Source organism: Eumetopias jubatus, unplaced genomic scaffold (assembly GCF_037043125.1).
Source record: "Eumetopias jubatus isolate StellerSeaLion01/CBP00866 unplaced genomic scaffold, mEumJub1_p1.0 scaffold_11, whole genome shotgun sequence".
In the NCBI taxonomy this organism is placed as follows: domain Eukaryota; kingdom Metazoa; phylum Chordata; class Mammalia; order Carnivora; family Otariidae; genus Eumetopias; species Eumetopias jubatus.
Genome location: NW_028274817.1, coordinates 95935747 through 95958715, shown reverse-complemented (window position 1 = coordinate 95958715; position 22969 = coordinate 95935747). Strand labels below are relative to the sequence as shown.

At 33.4% G+C, this 22969-nt stretch overlaps 1 protein-coding gene across 3 annotated transcripts in view; it reads left to right on the top strand.

Annotated features, from left to right (window-relative positions):
- CFAP47 (cilia and flagella associated protein 47) overlaps window positions 1-22969 on the top strand; it is a 519587-nt gene that overhangs the window by 117223 nt on the left and 379395 nt on the right. For all 3 annotated transcript variants that reach the window (XM_088028500.1, XM_088028501.1, XM_088028499.1), the window contains exons 22-24: window positions 2663-2804; window positions 10140-10234; window positions 15688-15847. In XM_088028500.1, coding sequence (XP_087884626.1) covers window positions 2663-2804; window positions 10140-10234; window positions 15688-15847 — 397 coding nt within the window. The remainder of the gene's footprint in view (window positions 1-2662; window positions 2805-10139; window positions 10235-15687; window positions 15848-22969) is intronic.

Sequence of the window (22969 nt, the reverse complement as noted above, 5' to 3'; positions counted from 1 at the left end):
GAGTGCTTTTATTATGAAAGGATGTATGATTTTTATCAGGTTTTTTTCTGTATCAAATTGGCATCACCATTCTTTCTTTAATTAATGTGGAGTATTTTCTACACACACACACACACATATAGTTTTAAATATGGAACACTTCATAAATTTGTTTGTTATCCTTGCACAGAGCTAAGGAATTAGCTTTACCTTCTTTTCATTTCATTTGTTTTAAAAATTATGAGGCAGTAAGTAGGAAGGGAGAAATGAAGAGGGGAAATCGGTGGGGGAGATGAACCATGAGAGACTATGGACTCTGAGAAACAAACTGAGGGTTCTAGAGGGGAGGGGGGGAGGGGGATGGGTTAGCCTGGTGATGGGTATTAAAGAGGGCACGTATCGAATGGAGCACTGGGTGTTATAAGCAAACAATGAATCATGGAACACTACATCAAAAACTAATGATGTAATGTATGGTGATAAACATAACATAATAAAATAAAAAAATTATGATGCAGTAAAGTTGTCTTTTTGTTATATGAATATTGACAAATTGTACAGTTGCATAGCAAATACAAAAATCAATATAGAGAACACTTGTATCCCCTCATCTAAATTTTTTTTTTACCTGTTTGCTGTCAGTGTTTCCCCAAATTCCAGTTAATAACAAACACTGATCTCATTTTGTTTGTATAATTTTGCCTTTTCACTTATATATCATATTAAATGAAGTCTTAAGATAGGTTGGCTTTTCAGTTTGGTTTCTCTTACTTAGAGTAATGCATCTGATATTCATCCATATTATTATATGTAACACTGGTACATTACATTTCATTGTTGAAAAGTATTCTTTTGTGTGGATTTACTAAAGTTTGTTGTCCATTCACTGTTTGGAGGGAATTTGGCTTGTTTTCAGGTTTTCATAATTATAAATAAGGCTACTATGAACATTTACATGCAAGTGTTCATTTCTCTTTGGTAAACACGTAGAATTAGGAATTGTGAGCCTTATGTTAAGTGCATATTTACTTTTCTAAGAAAGTGGGAAACTGTTTTCCATAATGACTATGAAACTGTGTATGCCTATCAACAATGCATAAATGGTTTAGGTGCTCACATCTTTTTTAGTTCTTCGTAATGTCGTTTTTGTTTAAGCCATTGTGATGGGTGTGAAGTATTCTCTCCTGTGAATCAATTTACATTTCCCTAACGTGTGATGATGTTAAACATCTTTTCTTGTGGTATTAGGTATATTTTATTTTCTCAGTTGTCTTTTCACATCTTTTACTTAGTTTTCCATTAGGAACTTTGCTTTTTATTGATTTTGTATGTTCTTTTATATATTTTGGATACAAGTTGAATTTTTTGGTCAAAAGTGTGTTTTTGGCTTCTCATTTTATTTATTAAGCATTATCTTTAACAGGACAGATGTTTTTAACTTTGATAAAATATAATTTAATCATTTTTCTTTTGTAGATTATTTGTTTGGTATTGTATTTAAGAAATCTTTTCCTAACCAATGATTACAAAGATTTTTCTCCTAAATGGTTTATAGTTTTAGGTTTTATATTTAGGTCTTTGGTCCATTTTGAATCAATAGGAACTATTCTTAAAATTTAATTTTATTTTTAAGAATTATTTTTAGGCTGGGCACCTGGGTGGCTCAGTTGGTTAAGCGACTGCCTTCGGCTCAGGTCATGTTCCTGGAGTCCCGGGATCGAGTCCCACATCGGGCTCCCTGCTCGGCGGGGAGTCTGCTTCTCTCTCTGACCCTCTTCCCTCTCATGCTCTCTCTCTCTCATTCTCTCTCTCAAATAAATAAATAAAATCTTAAAAAAAAGAATTATTTTTAGGCTCATGAAAAATAAACCAGGTCTTATTTAAAAAAAAAAGCTACTCTCAACATCACAAGATACTTTTCTTTTTAGAAAATGTGTTTTTTTAAACTGCTATTTTGCTAGATCCATAGTATCTCATTAGATCTCCAGAACTTATTCATCTTGTATAATTGAAACTTTGTACCTCCTGTCCAACATCTCCCCATATCTCCCTCTCTCTAGCTCCTAGTAACCACCATTCTGTTTTCTGCTTCTATGAATTTGACTATTTTAGATTCCACATATAAGGGAGATCATATATTATTTGTCTTTCTTTGTCTGGTTTATTTCACTAAGCATAATGTCCTGCAGGGTCATCTATATTTTTGCAAATGGCCAAATTTCCTTCTATTTTTAAAGCTGAAAAATATTCCATTATATGTATATACCACATTTTCTTTATCCATTTATCCTTTGGTGGACATTTAGGTTATTTCCATGTCTTGACTATTGTAAATAATGCTGCAATGAACATAGGAGTGCAAGTATGTCTTTGAGATCCTTATTTCAGTTCCTTTGGATGAATACTCAGAGGTGAGATTGCACGTAATATAGTAGCTCTGGTAACAATACTGTACTTTATACCTGAAATTTATTACGAGGGTGGATCATATGTGTTCTCACAACAAGGTGGAGGGTAACTGTGTGAGACGATGGATATTTTAATTAGCTTGATCGTCATGTTACTTCATTATGATATGTGTATCAAATCTTCAAGTTGTACACTTTATATACAATAAAAATAGTATCACAAATTTCTTAGAGCAAAAATAATCACAGGTGTAATGTATTTTTTTCTCTGTCAGGTGGCAACATATGACTTCAGCATTCAAGTTCAAATTAATTTCTTCAGGGCTTCAGAACTTTACACTCAATATTGTTTGTCAAATACTCCTATGATTCCAAAGACAACACCACTTATTCGACCGTGTTATGTTCAAGCTACTGGTATGTACTGTGAAACATTCACTTGGTGTGCCCATACCAAATATTTACACTTAAGCAGCTAAAAGTTTAACAATTCAGAATATGATATTTACTTTTTTAAAAATAGAAATAGTCGAAAGTAAAATTATGATATGATTTCTGTGTGTGTGATTTAAATTGTGCCTGTGAGAATGAATTTTGAGAAATAGTGTAACCAAACCAAGTTCACTCCTTGTTGAGTTACAGAAACTGCACCTGGTGAAGTTGTCACACAAAGATAACTTTATTGAGGAGATCACGGGCAGTGGCTTCCAAAGCCGTGAATCCCTGACATCAGGTGAAGGGTTACTTTTTGTTTAGGGTTAGATGAATATTTATTTATTTCTACTTTTAATTTTTATTTAATTAATTATTTATTTTTTTCTGAGAGAAAGAACATGAGCAGTCGGGGAGGGGCAGAGAGAGAAACTGGAGCAGGCTCCAAGCTCAGCGTGGAGCCTGATGCAGGGCTCAGTCTCACTACCCTGAGTTCATGACCTGAGCCGAAATCAAGAGTCAGTTGCTTAACTGACTAAGCCACCCAGGCAGCCCTAGGATGACTATTTAGCTAGGGAAGCCTTCTTATCATATGTAGAGGTGGCCATAATGTCACACATGAGCCTTAATGAAACCTGCCTATACATACATTGTATGTTATGCAAATGAGGCTGAGGCTCCTCCTTGGGTGGAGATTTTAGTACTATAATGAAGCAAAGGTACTGGTAGGTCATTCCAGAGGTCACTCCATGGTGTGTCTGTGCAGGTATGAGTTGGAGGTTTAGCTCAAAAGGTCCGGGTAGTCTAGGGTGGGTGGGAGGTCTTGTCAGGGCAGTTGCCATCACCTACAGGGTGGTTTCCAGTTTCATTTGCCTGAGTTAGGAGGTAAGCTGAAAAGAAGAGCTTAGGGAAAAATGTAAGACAAAGGTTAGTGAGTTCAAGCAGGTGGGCAGTAGAGGTCAGGTCTTGGGGTTTAGCAAGTGACAATAGCATGGACATAATCTCAGATCAGTGGCTCTTGCTTTAAAAAATTGGTTATAATTAAAAACAAAGGTCAGTTTAGTTATTTATTGTATGGGTAATTTTAAAATGACTAAATCAAAATGTAAATTATTAAAATACTTTAGATATATAATGAAATGATGAAAATTTTATTTAAGAAAAATTCCCCCCCCCAAAGGAATGGGTTACTAAAGGACTAAATTCATGTAAAGAAGGGTAAGTAAAAACAAAGAAACAAAAGAAGGGTAAGTATATTAAGTTTTTGAGTAATTATTTACTCATTTTCTCTAAATATTCAAATATAAAACCAATTCACTCTGTAAACCCTACCTTTTTTTTTTTTTGTAAACCCTTCTTTTGACAAGCTTTGGTTTTGTGTTTTATTATATGTGTTTAAGTAGTTTTCATGAAAAGTTTAGTCTATGCTATATTATGAAATACTTTGTTTTTGTAATTCTGACATTAAGTTGTTATTAATAGTAAAATAGTGCTCAGTTGATGATTGCACTTGGCACCTAGTAAGAGAAGCCTCATGAAAGTAGCATACACAATATAGAGATTTATTTCCCTGCTGTTTAAAATACAGAAAAATACAGAATTAAGAGGTCTGCAGCTGGTAGGGAGGCTCCATGGAGTTTTGTCCCTTGTTTTTAGATATCATTTTAGGGAAAAAATCATTGTCTAATTTTGTTTTCTGAATTAGGTAAATTACTTAGGTGAAAAATAAAATTTACCTACTTGACAAATAAAAATTAATGTATCGTCATTATGGAAAGTTGGAAAATGTTAGAAACACAGAAATGTCATCTGGAATGAGAATATGTAGAGCATACTATTATTAATATCTTGGTAACTTACTCTTCTTTTGTTCTATGCCTTTATTTTGTTTTTTTAACATAGTTGCGATCTTAACTGCCAGTTAAGTTGAAATCTCTTCACTCTTAATAGAAACTTTTACTTGGATGTTATACACTCTTAATTGTATAAATTAACGCTGATAACTATTACAGAATATTTAATCCAATAAGTGTCTCTTATAGATTATTTAAGCATAATCATAAGGATTTATATGAATAAGAAAAATAAGAAAATAAATTTCTTTTATTTTCTTATTCATTTTTTAATTTTCTTATTCATATAAATATTGTAGTATTGAACATTTTTGTGTAGAATACTTTCTCCCTGTTTAGATTTTTTAAAAAGTGAGATTCTCTGAATTGGCTGCATTCCTTCTGAAGTCCATACATATCAGGGATGCCTGGGTGGCTCAGCCGTTAAGCATCCAACTCTTGACTTTGGTTCAGGTTATGATCTCAGGGTCATGAGGTTGGGCTCCATGTTGGGCGTGGATCCTGCTTATGCAATCTCTCTCTCCCTCTCCCTCTGCCCCTCCCCCCTCCTCCAACAAGTACATACCCGGGCTTTCTCTCTCTCTCTCAAAAAAAAGTATATACGTGTTAAAGCTCTTGATACATTTTGCGAAAGGGCTTTTGTAAAGAGTTAAGCTGTTTTACCTCTCCTTCAGTGTAAACTCTAACCAGCCTTGAATTAAAGAAATTGGCTATTTTTCTATGTGATTAAAAGAATATCATTTCAATTTCTTTGATTACTTATGAGGATTAAAAATTTTTCTATCTTTGCTCTTAATAATATATTTCATATGTAAGTTATCTGCTCATGAACTTTACCTTTATCATTGTGGTGATGTATTTGTCTGATAGATGTCAGTAATTTCCTTATTTATTTATATCAGTTTTTTTCACCTTTACTGTGAGTTTTTTCCAAGTTCCATCGTTTGCTTTTAGTTTTATTTGTTGTTCAATAAATACTTTTAATAATTTTATAGTGAAATTTAGCTATGATTTCCTCTGTGATTTCTAACATTGTTCTAAAGATTAGACCATCTTCCCCATCTTCAGATTTGGTATATATGTAATTCTGTTTTTTTCTTTTTCTATTTTTAGTGGTTTAAAATTCATTCAACAATTTCTATACTAATTTGTAAAAAAAAAATATTGCTGTATTTCCAGAAAGGATTGGAATGTCAAAGCAAACTTGATTATATTATATAACTTACCAAACCCAAAGTTTACTAATGATTCAAATGATACAAGTATAGTCAGGCAGACATGTAACATTTCTTCCTGTAGAAGTTGGCATCTATCAGACACAGCTTCCAAATTGTCCTTTTCTCCCTCCTTAAGATGCTTTTTGCTTTTGAGTTAACATATGACTTTTGAATGTCATTTTTAGAAACCTGTTCCTAAGGGAAGCTGTTTTTTGTTTGGAGCTTCCCATTTTTGTACTCTTAATAGTTATATCAGTAGGAAGTATCTACATGAGGAATTCTCATTCCCTTACCAGCAGTGCCTCATAAATCCATAAATTCCAGATACATTTGATTGGCCATTTGGACAGGTAATGTATGTCAAGGTTTTTTTTGAATAGTCCACTGGTCAATTCCATTTTTATGTTTCAAGGATGCTTGGTCAAGTCCGTTATTCCCTGAGCTCCACCCTCAATAGAAGGATAATGCCTCAGTAGGAGGCTCACAAGCTTTCTGTTATCACTTTTCTCCCAAATTACATATATATATTTTAAAAGTAAAATAGTGCTAATCCAGAATTGCAATCCATTATCTCCTTCTCAGGGCTTATCCTGCATCCCAGAGGCAGTGATTTTTTCATTAATTATCTAATGAAAACACTTATTTAATGACAAGCATCTGCACTAACTTGAAACATTAACTCCTGTTATCCATTTTGTAATGTAATTATAGTTTAAATTTCAATTAAAATTTTTATCAGAAATATAATTGTTATGATGATACATTGTTCATTGTTAAGCCAAGTAGTGTAACTGCATAGTTATTTTATTTACTTTCCTTCAAATTTTTGTTTATCCCTGGAGTTATTAATTGCCCAATTGTCCTTAGATATTTGACTAAATCCTCCCATGCCACAAAGCTCTCCTTTATATTACGCTTGTCTGGACAATGTTCCACATAGTCTAGACTGTCACATAATATGTCATATCTATTTATTCTCTTAAAGCAACTTTCCTGGAGCACAACAACCTTCTTCTACAACATGAAGTAGATACTTTCCCTGCGGCAGAACTTTTGTCTAAGATTTCCTTTCACTATAATTGTAGGGATTTTTTTAAACTCTTTTCTGTTTTGAATCTCCTGTTTTTTTCAATCCCTACCTTCCTATTTCTTGGTTTACTTCACCGTTTAGGTAGATTACATTTTCCAGGAGCTTGTAAAGAAAGGGCAAAGGGAGCTAATTTTTGAGAATTTCCATGTCTGAAAATATCTTTGTTTTTCCTTTCACACTTGAATGATAATTTGGTTTAGTATAAAATTCTCTTATTTCACACTGATAACTTTAGTGTGAATCTTTTGTCTTATGTTCTTGTCTTATGTTCTTTTCAATCTGGAAATTCATATCCTCCAGTTCTATAAAGTTTTCATAAACTATTTCCTTGAAAAGTTCGTCCCACCATTTTCTATATTTCTTTCTCTAAGGCTTTATTGGTTGTGTTTTGTATGTCTTGGGTTATGTTATATATTTTAAATGTCTTATATTTTCTTTCCTTTTGTCCTTTCCCTTATCTTTTTGTTGTACTTCTCAGGATATTTTTCTGATTTTATTATGTCTTAAGAAATTTTGGCAATTTTAATCTAATGAGAGTTAACTTTTGTGATTATTTCTTTACCTATAGAATTCTGAAAAATAAAAACATTTTTTATCTCCACTTGTATTATGATAATTTCCTTGAAATTTTCTTCTATTACTACATTGTCTCAATTTTTGCTGAATTATTTCTCCTTCATGCTGAGGAGCTCCTTAAATGTCTGTTGATTTTTGTCGATACTCTCATGATTATTAGTGAGTCTCACAATGCTGGCTTCATTATCAACTATTATATCATTTCCTGACCATCTGGATCCCAGTGAATGTTGAAAGAGGTCAAAATGTTAGTGTGTAAGACTTTAATCTTGAGCACTTCAGGTTTTCTGGAAAATATTTCTTCAAATTAAAAGGATAATAGGTTACTACATCAACAACAATATGCATGCAAATTTGATAAGCTAGATGATATGGAGCAATTCCTTGAAAGACACAATCTACCAAAACTCACACAAGAAGAAATAGACAGTCTGGATAGACCTCAATCTATTAAAAAAACTGAATTAGTAATTAAGTAACCTTCAAAAACAGAAAGCACCAGGCCCAGATGGATCCATTCGTGGATTCTATCAAACATTTAGAGATGGAATCATACCAATTTTCTGTAATCAATTCTCTACAATCTCTTTCAGAAGATAGAAAGAGAAAGAATACTTTCTAACTCATTCTAACTCATTTTGAGGTCAGTTTTACTCTAATACCAAACCAGACAAAGGCATTACAAGAATAGAAAACAGCAGACCAATATCTCTTCTCAGCGTGGATATAAAAGTCCTTAACAAAATATTAACAAATCAAATCCAACAATGTATAAAAGAATTATGCACCATGAACAAGTGAGATTTATCTCATGTATACAAGGTTGGTTCACATTCAGAAATCAGTGCATTCCATTATGTGAACAGGATAGAGAAAAAAATATCACATGATCATATCAGTAGATTCAGGGGAAATAAAACATTTTATAAAATCTAATACCCATTCATGAAAACAGCTTAGGAAATGAGGGCTGGAACAGAATTTTCTCAACTTGATAAAATTATATATAAATACCCTGCAGCTATTATCATTCTTAATGATGAGAAACTCAAAGCTTTCTCATTAAAATTAGAAACCCAGCTAGAATATCCCTTCTCACCACTTTTTTTTTATCATTGTACTAGAAGTTCTAGCTAGTGCAATAGGACATGAAAAAGATACACAGATTAGGAAGGAAGAACAACTGTTCATTTATTGATGACATGATTGTTTATGTAGAAAATCTGAAAGAGTCACTTAAGAAAAACACTTCTGGAACCAATAAGCTATTACAGCAAGGTTGCAGGATACAAACTTAATGCACAAAAGTCAATTGCTTTCCCATATAGAAGCAATGAATAAATGGAATTTGAAATTAAATACAAAATACCATTTACATTAGCACCCCTCCAAAAATGAAATACTTAGGTATAAATATAGCAAAGTATTTACAAGATCTATATAAGGAAAGATAGCAAATGATGAAATTTATCTGATGAAAGATATCAAAGAAGAATTAAATAAATGGAGTGATATTCCATGTTCATGCATAGGAAGTCTCTATATTGTTAAGATGGCACTTCCCAACTTCATCCAGAGATTCAGTGCAATCTCAATCAAAATCCCCGAAAGTTATTTTATGGGTATTGCCAGATTGATTAAAAGTTTATATGGAAAGGGGAAAGACCCACAATAGCCAACACTACTGAAGGAGAAGAACAAAATTGGAGGACTGACACTATCCAACTTCAAGACTTTCTACAAAGGTGCAGTAATCACAAGACTTTGGCATTAGCAGAAATATAAACAAATAGATCAGTGGAATAGAAAATAGAGCCCAGAAATAGACCAACATAAATGTAGTCAATTGATCTTTGACAGATGAGCACAGGCAATAGCTCAGGAAAGATAGTCTTTTCAATAAATAGTGCTGAACAACTGGACATCACAAGCAAAAGAATGAATCTAGATACAGACCTTGTACCTTCACAAAAATTAACTTAAAATGGATTACAGACCTAAACATAAAATGCAAAATTACAAAACTTTTGGGAGATAACAGAAGAAAAAAATCTACATGAACTTTGGCGATAACATTTTAGATACAACAACAGAGGCAGTATCTGTGAAGGAAGAATTGAGAAGCTGGAGTTCATTAAAATGATAAGTTTCTGCTCTGCAAAAGATACTGTCAAAAGACCAAAAAGACAAACCACTGACTGGGAGAAAATATTTACAAAAGACATGTTTCTTTTCACTTCTGTACTTCTGCATTGGTCAAACTCTTATTATAGAGATCATTTTAACTGTGTTTACTTTATTCTCAGCTCAATATTTAGTATATTTTATACTTTTAATCTCTCAAGGCTAATTTTTCTATTGTACTTGTAATTAGTTACCATTAAAATACAACACTGGAATTTTATGGATGTGATAAACCATGATATTCTATAAATATTTTAAAGTGTGACTTTGTTTTCTGTCTGGGTACCTAAAGATAAAAAAAAAATTATTTTTATTGTTTTGTGTTGAAAAGTGTAGTAATAATTATCTATAAGCTAATATCTCTTAATATTTTATCAGTATATTTACTTTCCTCTCATAGTATTGCAAGCACCATTGAGACTATCCAGCACTGATTTTATATTTGAAATGCCATTACATATTTTGGATCCTAATAACAAGGTCACAAAAACTCAGGTATGTATAGAGAATTGATGCAGTTTACAACTTTTTTTTATTATGGTTTTTAGTTTATTGAGTTGATTTTTCTGAAACATGTGTTGTAAGAATACTTTCATTTTTAGAGAACTTGCATATGTATATATCATATTTCTCAGAAGTAATTATCAAAGTATACAAATACATATACAGCCATTTTTTATATATACATATATTTAATAGGACTATTCAAAATATTTTAAATAGAATTAAGTTACCAGACTCTTCTTATATAAATGGAAGCTATGATTAAATTAATATGAAATATGTTCAAGTCAGGTAAGGAAATGTGGTGAAAGGTAATAATAAAAATTGGAAAGGTCCAGCCATATAATAAAGTGACTTCTATGACAATCTACTCTTTTTTCTTACTAGATATTTATGTGTCTCTCCTAATTAGGAATCCATCTAGAAAGAAAAAGAGACATGCATAAGAAGGAAGCTCATGCATACATAGTAGGAATTTGTATTTGTAGTACCCCTTTATTGTCTTATATATTGCCTTCCTGCGATTAATTTTGAACCTCTGTAGCTTTGAAGAAAAATTATATGGAGAAAATATTTTACGTTGCATGTGTCAAATAATAGCAGAGTCCTATATGAAATTATAGTTAGAGAAGAATAAAGGATCTCTTTTGAAATTAAAATGTGACTGTTTCAAGTATAAAATATCAGTAAGACTTCTAACTCTAACATAACTTCAAGGATGCAAAAGGCTTTGTATGTGGGGCTAGAAAGGAAGATTTAGTGAACTGAATTGGACTGAATTCCAAAGGAAAAGCAATCGCTTTATAAATGTGAGATTATTTTATATTATTGAAATTTTTTTCACTTGGCATAATAAAAGATGATCTAGACAAGAGCCTTCTCCCTTGAGTGGCAAAACAGTCACATTGGCCCCACAGAGAAGGAAATGTGACTCTAATGCACTGCTTGGATTTGCATGAATGATATTTACATAGTCATAATAAAATACATAATACAGAGAAGGCTTAATATGTTTATGGGGCAGAATTAAAATTTGATCATATATAGTATATTACCTGCAAAATGACAGATGTGTGATATGTACAATGTGTATGTGAAGATTAAGTTGACAGAAGGGTTGGGAATGGTAGAAGAAAGAAGAGTGAAACTCATTTTACATAGTAAGTAATTAAAGGGAATTATCTAAAGTTGACAGAAGAACTAGAGTTATAAATATACTGCTTTAAGCTACCAGGTGACTAATGAAAGAATTAAAATAATATAAATATCCAAAATTGGGAGGTGGACAGAGGAGGGAAGATTATATATATATATGAGCTAAATCCTCGTCTTTACTAGTTGGCACTGTAGAGAATAGCTGGGTCTGATAAATCACGAAATAGCCATGTGATAGAGTAATGGTCCCCAAAGTTATCCAATTCCAATCCCTAGAATGTGTGAGTACACTATCTTATATTGTAGAAGATACTTGGCTGATGTGTCATGTGATGGAGATGAAGGCCCCTGAGCAAGGGAGATTATGCTAGATTGTCTAGGTGGTCCCAGTTGAATCACATGAATGGTTAAAACCAGAGAAATTTTCCTGACTGTGCTCAGAAGGAAATGTGATGACAGAAGAAGGGTAGAGACATATGATGTTGCTGGATTTGAAGATAGTGGAAGGAGGCCACCAGCCAAAGAATGTGTTTGTCCTCTAGAAACTGGGAATGGCAAGGAAAGTCTTCTTTGGACCCCTCCAGAAAGTATCATAGTTCCTTCTGACACCTTGATCTTAGTCCAGTGATAAGCCTGTTGAACTTCTAACCTACAAGACTGTAATTTAATAAATTTGTGTTGGTTTAAACTACTAAGTTTGTGGTAATTTGTTATGGCAGCAATAAGAAAACTAAAGTAAGCCTTATCAGTGTTGTATTTAGAATCAGGCTATAACGATTAGAGAAAATCCAAAATTTAGCTAAAATTGGTTGCTTCAGGGAAGCAGAATTGTTGATAAGGAGGAGTTGAGTGGGACAACTGTTTTTTTTGTTGTTGTTTGGGAGAACTGTTTTTTTATAAGCATTTTTGAATTATTTGTGTAATCTGTGTACATGTATCATCTTGATAAAATTATTTTAAAAATAACACAATATGATATATACTAAACAATGTTTCTTTATAGATGACTGTATCAATTCTATTCTTGGGGATAAGATTGGAAGTGGATAGTAGTTTTAGAGATCTACCATTTCCTCATTTCAGAATGAGAAAAATGAGGCATTCAAATGACTAGTACAATTTCATGTCCACCTTCTTTTTTAAGAGATGTTGTTTTCTTTATAAGCTGCAAATATTAGACCTAAATAGATGTTTAAGTACTGAGAGACAATGGGAATAAAATTGACTAATTTTAAAATCCTGAATATTTTAAATCAATCATACTTTAGAAAGATATGAAGTACATTATTTTGTTGTGGTGCCAATTGTATGGATCATTCCATACTTTCCAAATTTTGAAGAGTAAAGTTAAAACAATACCTAGATGAAGGTTTTATTTTAATAGTATGTTGTACTGGAAAGACAAGCCTGCACACAAGTCATGCATATATCTCCCAGATTTACCAGAACATTACAAACACAGTACAGAGAGTTTATGTATATTATTCACACAACTTTCCCTATTAACATGTTATAGAACCATACAACATTTTTTAAAACTAAGAAATTAACATTAGTACAAAATTATTAATTAGACAACAGATTCTATTTGGGTTTCACCAGTTTTTCAGTAATGTCGTTTTACTGTGTCAGGGTCCAATCAAGGGTATCATATTTCATTTCGTTTCCTCTGATATGTGACAGGTTCAGGCTCTCAATCTTGCTCATTTTTTTATGACTTTGTCAATTTTTAGGAGTACTGGTTTGGTATTGTTTCAGAATGTTCTTTAATTTTAGCTTGTCTGATTTGTTCCACCTGACTCAACTGCATTCTTATTTTTCATGGGTTTTGGGGAAGAATGTAACAGAGGTGAGATGTCTTTTTTGTTACATCATGTGAAGGGAGTACATGATATCAGCATTTATCACTGGTGATATATGTCACGAGAATTGAAAAGAAGTTGGAGAAACTTTTTGTTTTTTCATACTCTGCATTTTAGAAGTGACTTGTCAATTTCAGCCTACACTCATGGTGTTGGGGGTCAAGCTGCACCCTCTGGAGGGGGGTATTTACACATATTATTTGGAATTTTTCTGTAAGGAAAATTTATTTATTAGTTATTTTATTACTTAATATGTCAGTGTGACCTCACAGATATTTATACATTCAGTTATAATCCAATATTACATTATTTATTTTGTTATTAAATTTGTTCCAACTCTGGCCCTTCAAAGTTCTTTTAGACTGGCCCTTTGACATGCTTCCTTCATTATCATTTTTTTAAAGTATTTTATTTGTTAGGGAGAGAGAGAAAGAGAGAGAGAACGCACACAAGCAGGGGGAGCAGCAGGCAGAGGTATAAGTAGGCTCCCTGCTGAGCAAGGAGCCTGTTGTGGAACTTGATCCCAGGACCATGGGAACATGACCTGAGCCTACGGCAGACGCTTAACTGACTGAGCCACCCAGGCGTCCCCCATCATTATGATTTTTAAGCATTCTTATACTTGGGCGCCTGGGTGGCTCAGTTGGTTAAGCGACTGCCTTCGGCTCAGGTCATGATCCTGGAGTCCCGGGATCGAGCCCCGCATCGGGCTCCCTGCTCGGCGGGGAGTCTGCTTCTCCCTCTGACCCTCTTCCCTCTCGTGCTCTCTATCTCTCATTCTTTCTCTCTCAAATAAATAAATAAAATCTTAAAAAAAAAAAGCATTCTTATACTTTCTGGCACTACCAAATGGTCCAGGCTTATCTTTTATTTATTTTTTTCTAGCTCTCTAATCAATATTTTCTCCAAAAACCCCAGTACCATTTATGGAAGAATGGTATTTAGAAACCAAGATCTGTACACTAGATGTGCTAGCTGCTACTGGGGTGTCACATGTTCTCAGCCCTTTTGGCAAATAGAATCAGGAAATATTTGTATGTATACTAACTTGTAAATATACATATATCTATAATTTATCATTCTATCTCATCATCCATCTGTCTATCTAGCTAGCTAAAGATGAGTTCAAACTGATATTTCTGAATCTAATCTAAACTAGCACAAGGCTTGTTCCAGTCTTTCTTCCTTGCTCCTTTTTAACTACTTTCTCTGACAATGAGAAACCTGGTTCTCTTATTTATAATTTATTTGCTTATTTTTTACTAGTTTGCTAGTAAAGAAGTTTCACAATTTTTATCCTGTAGCTAGAATTGCTAACATATTTACCAACTATAGTACAGTGCTCATAAAGAGTAATTTTTTGTCTTTAGCTATATAGTTTCCAGTCAAAACATGGTTTTTCTGTTACTTAGGCCATTCCTCCTACCCCCACTAACTTCGGTGAGATTATTTCATACATTTGTAATATATAGCATGTTGTACTCTACAATCCATCCTGGGATTCTCAACATCTTGGTTGATTGTTTTTAATTTACGTACATTTAAGTCCACTCTTAGTAGTATACAGTTCTATGGGTTTTGAAAAATATGTAGAATAATTTGTCTACCACTTCAGTACATTACAGAACAGTTTCATGACACTACAAATTCTCAGTGTTACCCCTTTTCAATCAGCTACTCCTCCTTCCACCAACACTTGGCGATCACTGATTCTTTTTTCCATCTATGTAATTTTGCATTTCCAGATTGACAGGTAATTTAATTATACAAAATTTGGCCATTTGGGTCTGGCATCTTTCACTTAGCCAAATATATTTAATATTCATTTATGTTTTTGTATGAATTAATACTTCACTTACTTCATCACTGAATTTTATTCCATTGTACGAAATGTTTATCCATTCATTATTTGAAGGAAATCTTGGGTTTTTTTCCTCCATTGTTTGGCAATGAGCAAAGTTATTATAATCATTAACGTACAGATTCTTATGTGAACATAAGTTTTCACTTAAGTAAATATTTAGGAATGGGATTACTGGGTCCTATGGTAGTTATATGTTTAACATTATAAGAAACTGCCAAACTGTCTTCTAAAGTGACTGTACCATTTTACAGTCTCACAATCATGAATGAAGGTTGTAGCTACTCTACATCCTTGCTAGCTAGCATAGCTATTTTGACATTTTTATTTTACCCCAGTCTCTATCCTTTGTGTATTTTTCATAGTTGTTAATCAGCTGTGAACATACTTGCATACCCCTTTTTTGCCTAACATCACTTTTAAAACTATCCATAAATTCCACTGTTAATCATTTGACTTTGTACATAGGTTCTTCAAGTTGGCATGGTAAAACAAGTTAAATTTTATATTGCATATTATAATTTTTATAAATGTCTTATTTATTTATTTATTTTGTGTGTAAACAGGATCTTGTCTTACATAATACTTCAAAACAAGATGTGGAATGGATTTTGGATATTAGTGACACTGGGAAACTTTTCAAAGATGGCACATTCAAGATTAGTGTGCTGAGTGGGATTCTGCAACCACACGAAGGATGTACTATTTCCATAAGTTTCTGTCCAAGTAAGTACTTTTTTCCAATATTATTGATATTTCAATTTATCCCCACATATTATTTAATTTTCTCATGTACACAAAAGTTTAGATTATTTTTTTATGTGTTCTTAAAACAGTTCTAAGGAAGTTTCATACTAGAATTTTGTGGTCACCATCCCCCAAAATGAACCCCAATGATCCTCACCTCTTGGTATTCATGCCCTTATAGAGTCCCCTCCCACATCAAATAGGACTGATATATCACCCATGGGATATTATGGGTGTGATGGTTTCTGACTTCCAAGGTTAGGTCAGAAAAGGCATTGCCACATCTAGCTTGTACTCTTGGATTACTTGCTTTGGGGGAAGCTGGTCAGCATGTCTATTTATCTATACATCTATTTCTTTACTGGTCTTTTTTATTAAACAACTTTATTGTACCTTTTTATAATTGATGTGACAAATTTTCTGTCATTACAAACCTATCACAAAAATTCTTGGCCGTTCTTACACATTTACTTTTCTAAATGAACTATACATTATTTTTTTCCTGTTTCTAGAAAAAGGCATACAATTGAATTTTTCCCTTCAAAGAATAGCATGTTTTTCTAGTAGTGAAAGTTTATTTTATATGCATCATTGTGAATGAGAATTTTTAAATTCTTTTTTTAATTACCTATCACTATATAAAAAGAATATATTTGTAGTTTTTCTGGCTCTTGGCTCCTATACTGAACTTCTCGGGTTATATCTGGAAGTTTTCAAAGACTATTCTCTGTTGTTTTTTAAATAAATAGTTTTATAATCTAAAATCATAGTAACTAATGAATTTGTTTCTTCATTGACAATATCTCTTTCTCTGCCTTATTCTCCTCCTGAATCTGTTAATACAATATTGCTACATTACATTTATATTACAATTGCATTACAATTGTTAGTATAATCTATCTGAACCTGTTACTACAATGGCAGTTTGTTAAAACTTTGATTCCAGTAGTTTTGCTTTGTATCTTTGTATGTTATAAAAAGTATATGTCTTATATATCTTTTATAAATAAGTATATACATTTAAAATAATGTTCTTTTTTCTACTAAATGCTATTTGCTTGAATGCTGTTTATGTGATACATTGCCACTTTGTCTTCTGTTTGTCAGCCTTTGGTTGATATATCATTTTATTTTCAGTCTGTGTCTTTTAAATTTAAGACCAGTACTGCAAAGCAAAGGACCTTGCTTTTCTTCCTGAGCAAGACTGAAATGTGATTTTTAGGAGGGGAATTTAACTTACTCATATTTTGTGTTATAATACATATTAATTTTCAGGCAGTTTCATTTCATATTTCCTTTATATTTTTTATTTTTCATAAATTTTATGTACTGATCAAATTTTTGTTTTATATACTATACATCTTATTTCTCTTCTCTATATCATCTTTAAACCTTTGAAAACAATACCTTTTTGGACACATATTTTCCTATCTGTTCTATGATGTAACTGTATTCATGAACTTGCCCACAGACAAAATTATAGTATGGGTTTATTTCTTACTCAAGAAATTGTTGAAATACTTTGGAATTTTATTTCCATTTAGTGAGTTTACACACTAACTGTCATTCCATTCCTCTTACTGCTTGATCAGTGGGCTGGAGTCTTTTCCATCTCTAAGGCATTGAGGTAGCAGGAGGCAAGACTCTAGCAGATCAAAGCCAACAGGTTGGATGAAGAGTGTTGGGTTCTTCAGAATTAAACAGCTGAATGGAGAATGGAATCTTCGGGGAGTTGGAGTTGAGTTATAGGGGCCTTTTGAGTTGGGACCAGGGTAGTACCTCCTTGATCTTTTCGTCACCCTCATTTATTTTCTTCTAGTGCAGGCAACTTTTACTTTTCTTGGCTCATATGGAACTGAATACAGCCCTTTTAACTTTGCCTTAGTAGTTCTTTCCAAATCAAGTATGCATTTATTTTCTGGTTTTCTCAGTTGTTTTTATTGTTCATTTAAATGGGGATACTGCTAGAAGAGGAAGAAGATGCCTTCTATTTTGCCTTAAATTCTTATATTTTAGATTAGATACTATAAAGATAAAATTCACACTCAGATATGATTATTTTTAAAAGTGTGGTTTTTAATTACAACTTTATTAAAATTTGATTCACAGACCATAAAATACATTTTTTTAAAGTGTACAATCTACTGGTTTTTAGGATAGTCATAAGTGGGCAACCATCACCACAGCCTAATTTTAGAACATATTCATTGCCTGCAAAGGAAAGTCCATACCCATTGGTAGTCACTCCACATCTCCCCCTCCATTCAGCCACTGCTGACCACTATTTGCTGTCTCTAGGAATATGATTACTGTGGACATTTCATATAAATAGAATCATACAGTGTGTGTCCTCTTGTGATTGGCTTCTTTCACATTGCATAATAATTTCAAGGTTTAGCCATGTTGTAGCATCAATCTACTTAATTCCTTTCTATTACCAATAATTGTAAGGATATATCACATGTTGTCTATTCATAGACATTCATTGTCTATTCAGTTGATGGACATTTGGATCATTTCTACTTTTTTGGCTTTTATGAATAGAACAGCTATGAACATTCATGTACAATTCTGTGAGGACACATGTTTTCCTTTATTTGGTTATATATCTTGGAGTGGAATTGTTGGGTCATAGGACAATTTGATGTTTATTATATTTTTTTAATATTTTATTTATTTTTGCAAGAGAGAGAGAGCATGAGCAGGGGAGAGGGGCAGAGGGAGAAGCAGACTCCCCGCTGAGCAGGGAGCCTGATGCAGGACTCAATCCCAGGACCCCAGGATCCTGACCTGAGCCGAAGGCAGACGCTTAACCGACTGAGCTACCCAGGCGCCCCTTGATGTTTAACATTTTAAGAAACTGCCAAACTGTTTTACAAAGCAATTGTAACAATTTAAAATCTTATCAGCAATGAATGAGGGTTCCAGTTTCTTCACATCCTTGCTAACGCTTCTTGTAATCTTTTTTTATTATAGCTATCCTAGTGAGTATGAAGTAATAGGTCATCGTAGTTATTATTTGCATTTCCCTGATGACTAATGATGTTAAGTACCTTTACATGTGCCTGTTGTCAGTTTGTATGTCATCTTTGGAGAAAGGTCTGTTTGAAACATGTGTTGATTTTAAAATTTGGCTGCCTTAAAAAAAAAATTGGCTGCCTTTTTATTTTTGAGTTGTCACTGTTCTTTATATATTCTGAATAAAATTACTTTGTTAGATATGCAATTTGAAAATATTTTATTTCATTCTGAGATTTCTCTTTTCAACTATTGGAAAATAGTTCAATTTTGATGAAGTCTGTTTTATCTAATTTTTCTTTTGTTACTTTGGCTTTTCAGTGTTATATCTTTTTTTCTTCTTAAAGATTTTATTTATTTATTAGAGAGCATGAGCAGGGGCAGGAGTAGAGGGAGAGGGAGAAGCAGACTCCCCGCTGAGCAGGGAGCCTGATGTGGGGCTCGATCCCAGGACCCTGAGATCATGACCTGAGCCAAAGGCAGATTCTTAACAATTGAGACACCCAGGTGCCCCTTCAGTGTTGTATCTATGAAAACATTACATAACCCAAGGTCATGGTGAATTATTCTTCTGTTTTCTCCTAAAATCATGTAATTTTACCTCTTACATTTAAGTCTATGGCTTATTTTGAGTTATTTTTTTTTTAATACGGTGTAAGGTAGGGCTCCATCCTCATTTTTCTGCATGGGTATATCTACTTGTACCAGCACCATTTATTGAAAAGAATATTGCTTCCTCATTGAATTGTCTCAGTACCCTTGTTCAAAATCAATTGGCCATAAACAGAAGTATTCATTTCTGTTACCGTGGTCTTAGAGAATGTCTTGGGAAGTACTCATATTCATACATATTAATATATATATTAATATAACGATATTTATATAGCGATTGATATTAATTCTTCACAAAATGTTTAGTAGATTTCACCAATGAGTGCATTTGGGTTTTGGCTGTTCTGTGTGAGAAGTTTTTTGATTACTACTTCAGTTCACTGAAATTCTTACATGTTTAGATTAATGGTTTTTTTAATTAAATTTTTAATTAAATTTTTTAAACTAAAATTTGGATGCTTTTGGCCATTATTTCTTCAAACAGTGTTTCTCCCTCTCCGTCTCTTCTCCATCCGAGGGATTCTTATTTTGCATATATTGGTATTCCTCATGATGCCCTATAGATCTCTGAGGCTCTGTTCATTTTTCATTCTTTTTTGGAAAACAAGTTTATTAACATGTATATATCATGTATACATGTATATTTCATGTATACATGGGAGATAACTCAGAGGAAAATGAGTAAGTCTCAGAGGTGGCTTAAAATTTAGGTTTAAATACCATCTTCAGCTAAAGACAAATCAAAGCCTTTTTTCTTTCTGTTCCTTAGAATCAGTAAATTCAACTGACATTTTTTCATGTTGGCTGATTCTTTGTGTAGCTAGTTCAAATCTACTGTTGAATCCCTATAGTGAATTTTTCATTTCAGTCATTGTATTTTTAAACTCTACAACTTAAATATATGTCTATGTATATTCACATGTATATATGTCCAATGCTTGAACTTTCTCAGGGACAGCTTCTGTTGACAACCTTTGTTTGCGTGTGTATGGATCATTCATTATTGACTTAGGATTTTTTTCAGTTATACCGGTAAGATCTTGGCCTTGTTCTTTGGGCTATCCTGTAGCATCTGCCATTTTCTTCTAGCAGGCATTAGGAATGGATTATACTTTGCTTCTGCCCTTTTCTTTTCTTGTAATCTGACTGTGGTGTAAGCCTCTTATCCCAAGCCATGGTCAGGGCCTTTATGTCTCATTCTCTTTTCTTTGCCTTGTAGACACATCCTTTGCCATCAATATCACCTAAGTCGGGTGGATCTACATAATTCCACATGGCTAGACCTGTTATACTGGCCACCACGCAGAGCTGCCTTATAAGGTCAGGGCCTTCAAGAGTTTTAGTGAGGTGGTTTTTACTTTTCACTCCCCCTTTCTTATCTCTTCCTTGGACCCCCACAGGGACAGTGGCTGGGGCTGTGATAGAATATGTGACCCATACTGATCTCTAAGGGAATCTCCAATCCCTTCTGAATCCAAACCATTGTTCTTGAATCTAATTTAGGTGGGTAGACTCTCACTTTCCTTGAATAAGATTGTTCTCAGTTCTCATGTAAATAGCTTCAATGTTTCACTCCCCAGGGGGCACATAATTTAGAAAATTCCCAACATGAGAATCCCTGCTGCATAAAAATATAGAATTTTTCTGGTAATGAGCTTCAGGAAGTGAGGGTATTGACAACTAGCTTCTTTAAGCAGACTGAAGCAAAGGAACAGCAGGAAGGTGCTTGAAAATACATCTATGAAGATTTTTTTTTTTCTCCTTTTTGAGGAACTCTATCCTGGTATTTGTCTTTAATTTAAAGCATCTGCTTCAGTACCTTTACAGTTTATATGCCTTAACTAAATAAGCACACCAAATGCCATTTCCAGACTATTTTTCTATTTAAAAGGATGTTACAGTAACTTACCTATTATTCTTCTTAATTATTCTTACTTAGAAAGCAACATTAGGATTGCAGTCTCTGCTATATGCTGTTTGGGCCCATCCAGATTCCCATTACTGGGTATTCCCATCCATCTCTCAGTTGTGGGTATTGGCTTCTGACGGGCTATATCTGTCCCTTTCTCTAGAAGGGTGCCCTTAGCGGAAAGAGGTATCTAGGAGGGTAAGCTTCACCAGCGCTACTACCTCAGCTGGCCCAACTAACTCTCCCTCAGCTGGGACAGCCTCTGGTGAATTAACATCCCATAGCTGCGTATGGGATCAGTTTGAATCCGGATTATAAAACTACAACTTTTCATAACTTCTTGCCCACCTCTGTTTTGTTTCCTTCTTCACTTACAGGTTCTTCCTGAGGGCATGCCCTCCGTAAATCACTTGCGTCACAATCCTTGGGACAGTACTGTTTTACACATCTAACACAAATGTGGCAATCTAAATTAAATACCAAGAACTAGCTATGTTATCAACAGAAAAGGCAGAATAAGAACCTATTATGGCTTTTAAGCTTTTTAGATTTCATTCAGCTGTATATTTTCTCAATAATATGCTATTAGCACTGCGTTGCCTTAACTCAGTGTCCCGGTACCTCTATTAGCATGACATTTTCATTTTTTGTTTTTTCAGCATGGCATTTTATAATCATTTTCGTTTTAATGGCGAGAAACAGTATGTAGAGTACTGTGATTGATAGATTTGAAAAATGTTTCATCTTTTATTATTTCTGTTTAGAACTCTGAAATATAATAGAAAACATCGTATACTCTCCCCATTCTGAAGTTTATTTTGTAAAAGTAATTAGGTTTCATTATGTATTTCTGTGTATTTCTTCTCAGTTTCTGTTATGTCTGGTCCTGAAAGAAATTACAGGAAAGCCAGTCCAGCTAAAGCCACCATATGTATTTCTGTATAGAGCTTCTCCTTTATGTCTGTATCAACATTTTTATCCAGATGAAATAAAATAGATTATCTAGAAGGAAATAAGTAGCATTTCCATTTGACTTTTCCTTCAGCATGGGGCTAAGCCTAAGCAGTCAAATCTATGAGTTGCCTTCTTAGGATTTCAACCTCGCTCTTAAGAAAAACGTATCTGTAACACATTTATATAACTTAACATCTCAGATGAGAGAGAAGGACGACCTGAGCTTAGAAAAATGTGTTACCAAACATCCAGTAGTCTTAGGTTACACAGAGAATCCCCTTCTCCATGACCTCGGAAACGTTTACCAGGTGTGAAACCCAGAAATAATCTCAAAATAGCCCATTCAAAATTCAGAATTCAATAAGTCCTAATTAAAACCTTGCTTAACTTTGGAAGTAATGAACTTGATTTTCTTTCTCCCCAAAATAAATTTTACAATATCAGATTCATTAAATGAAACAATCATTTCTCTATGGATTTACAGTTTTAAACACATAAATTCTATTATAATTCATTTTCTCAGCTCAAGGTATAGATATAGTCTCTCATGTTTTCACATAGTCTTTCCAGTGCTCATCTGTCATGATTAGTAGGAAGTCACTAATTCA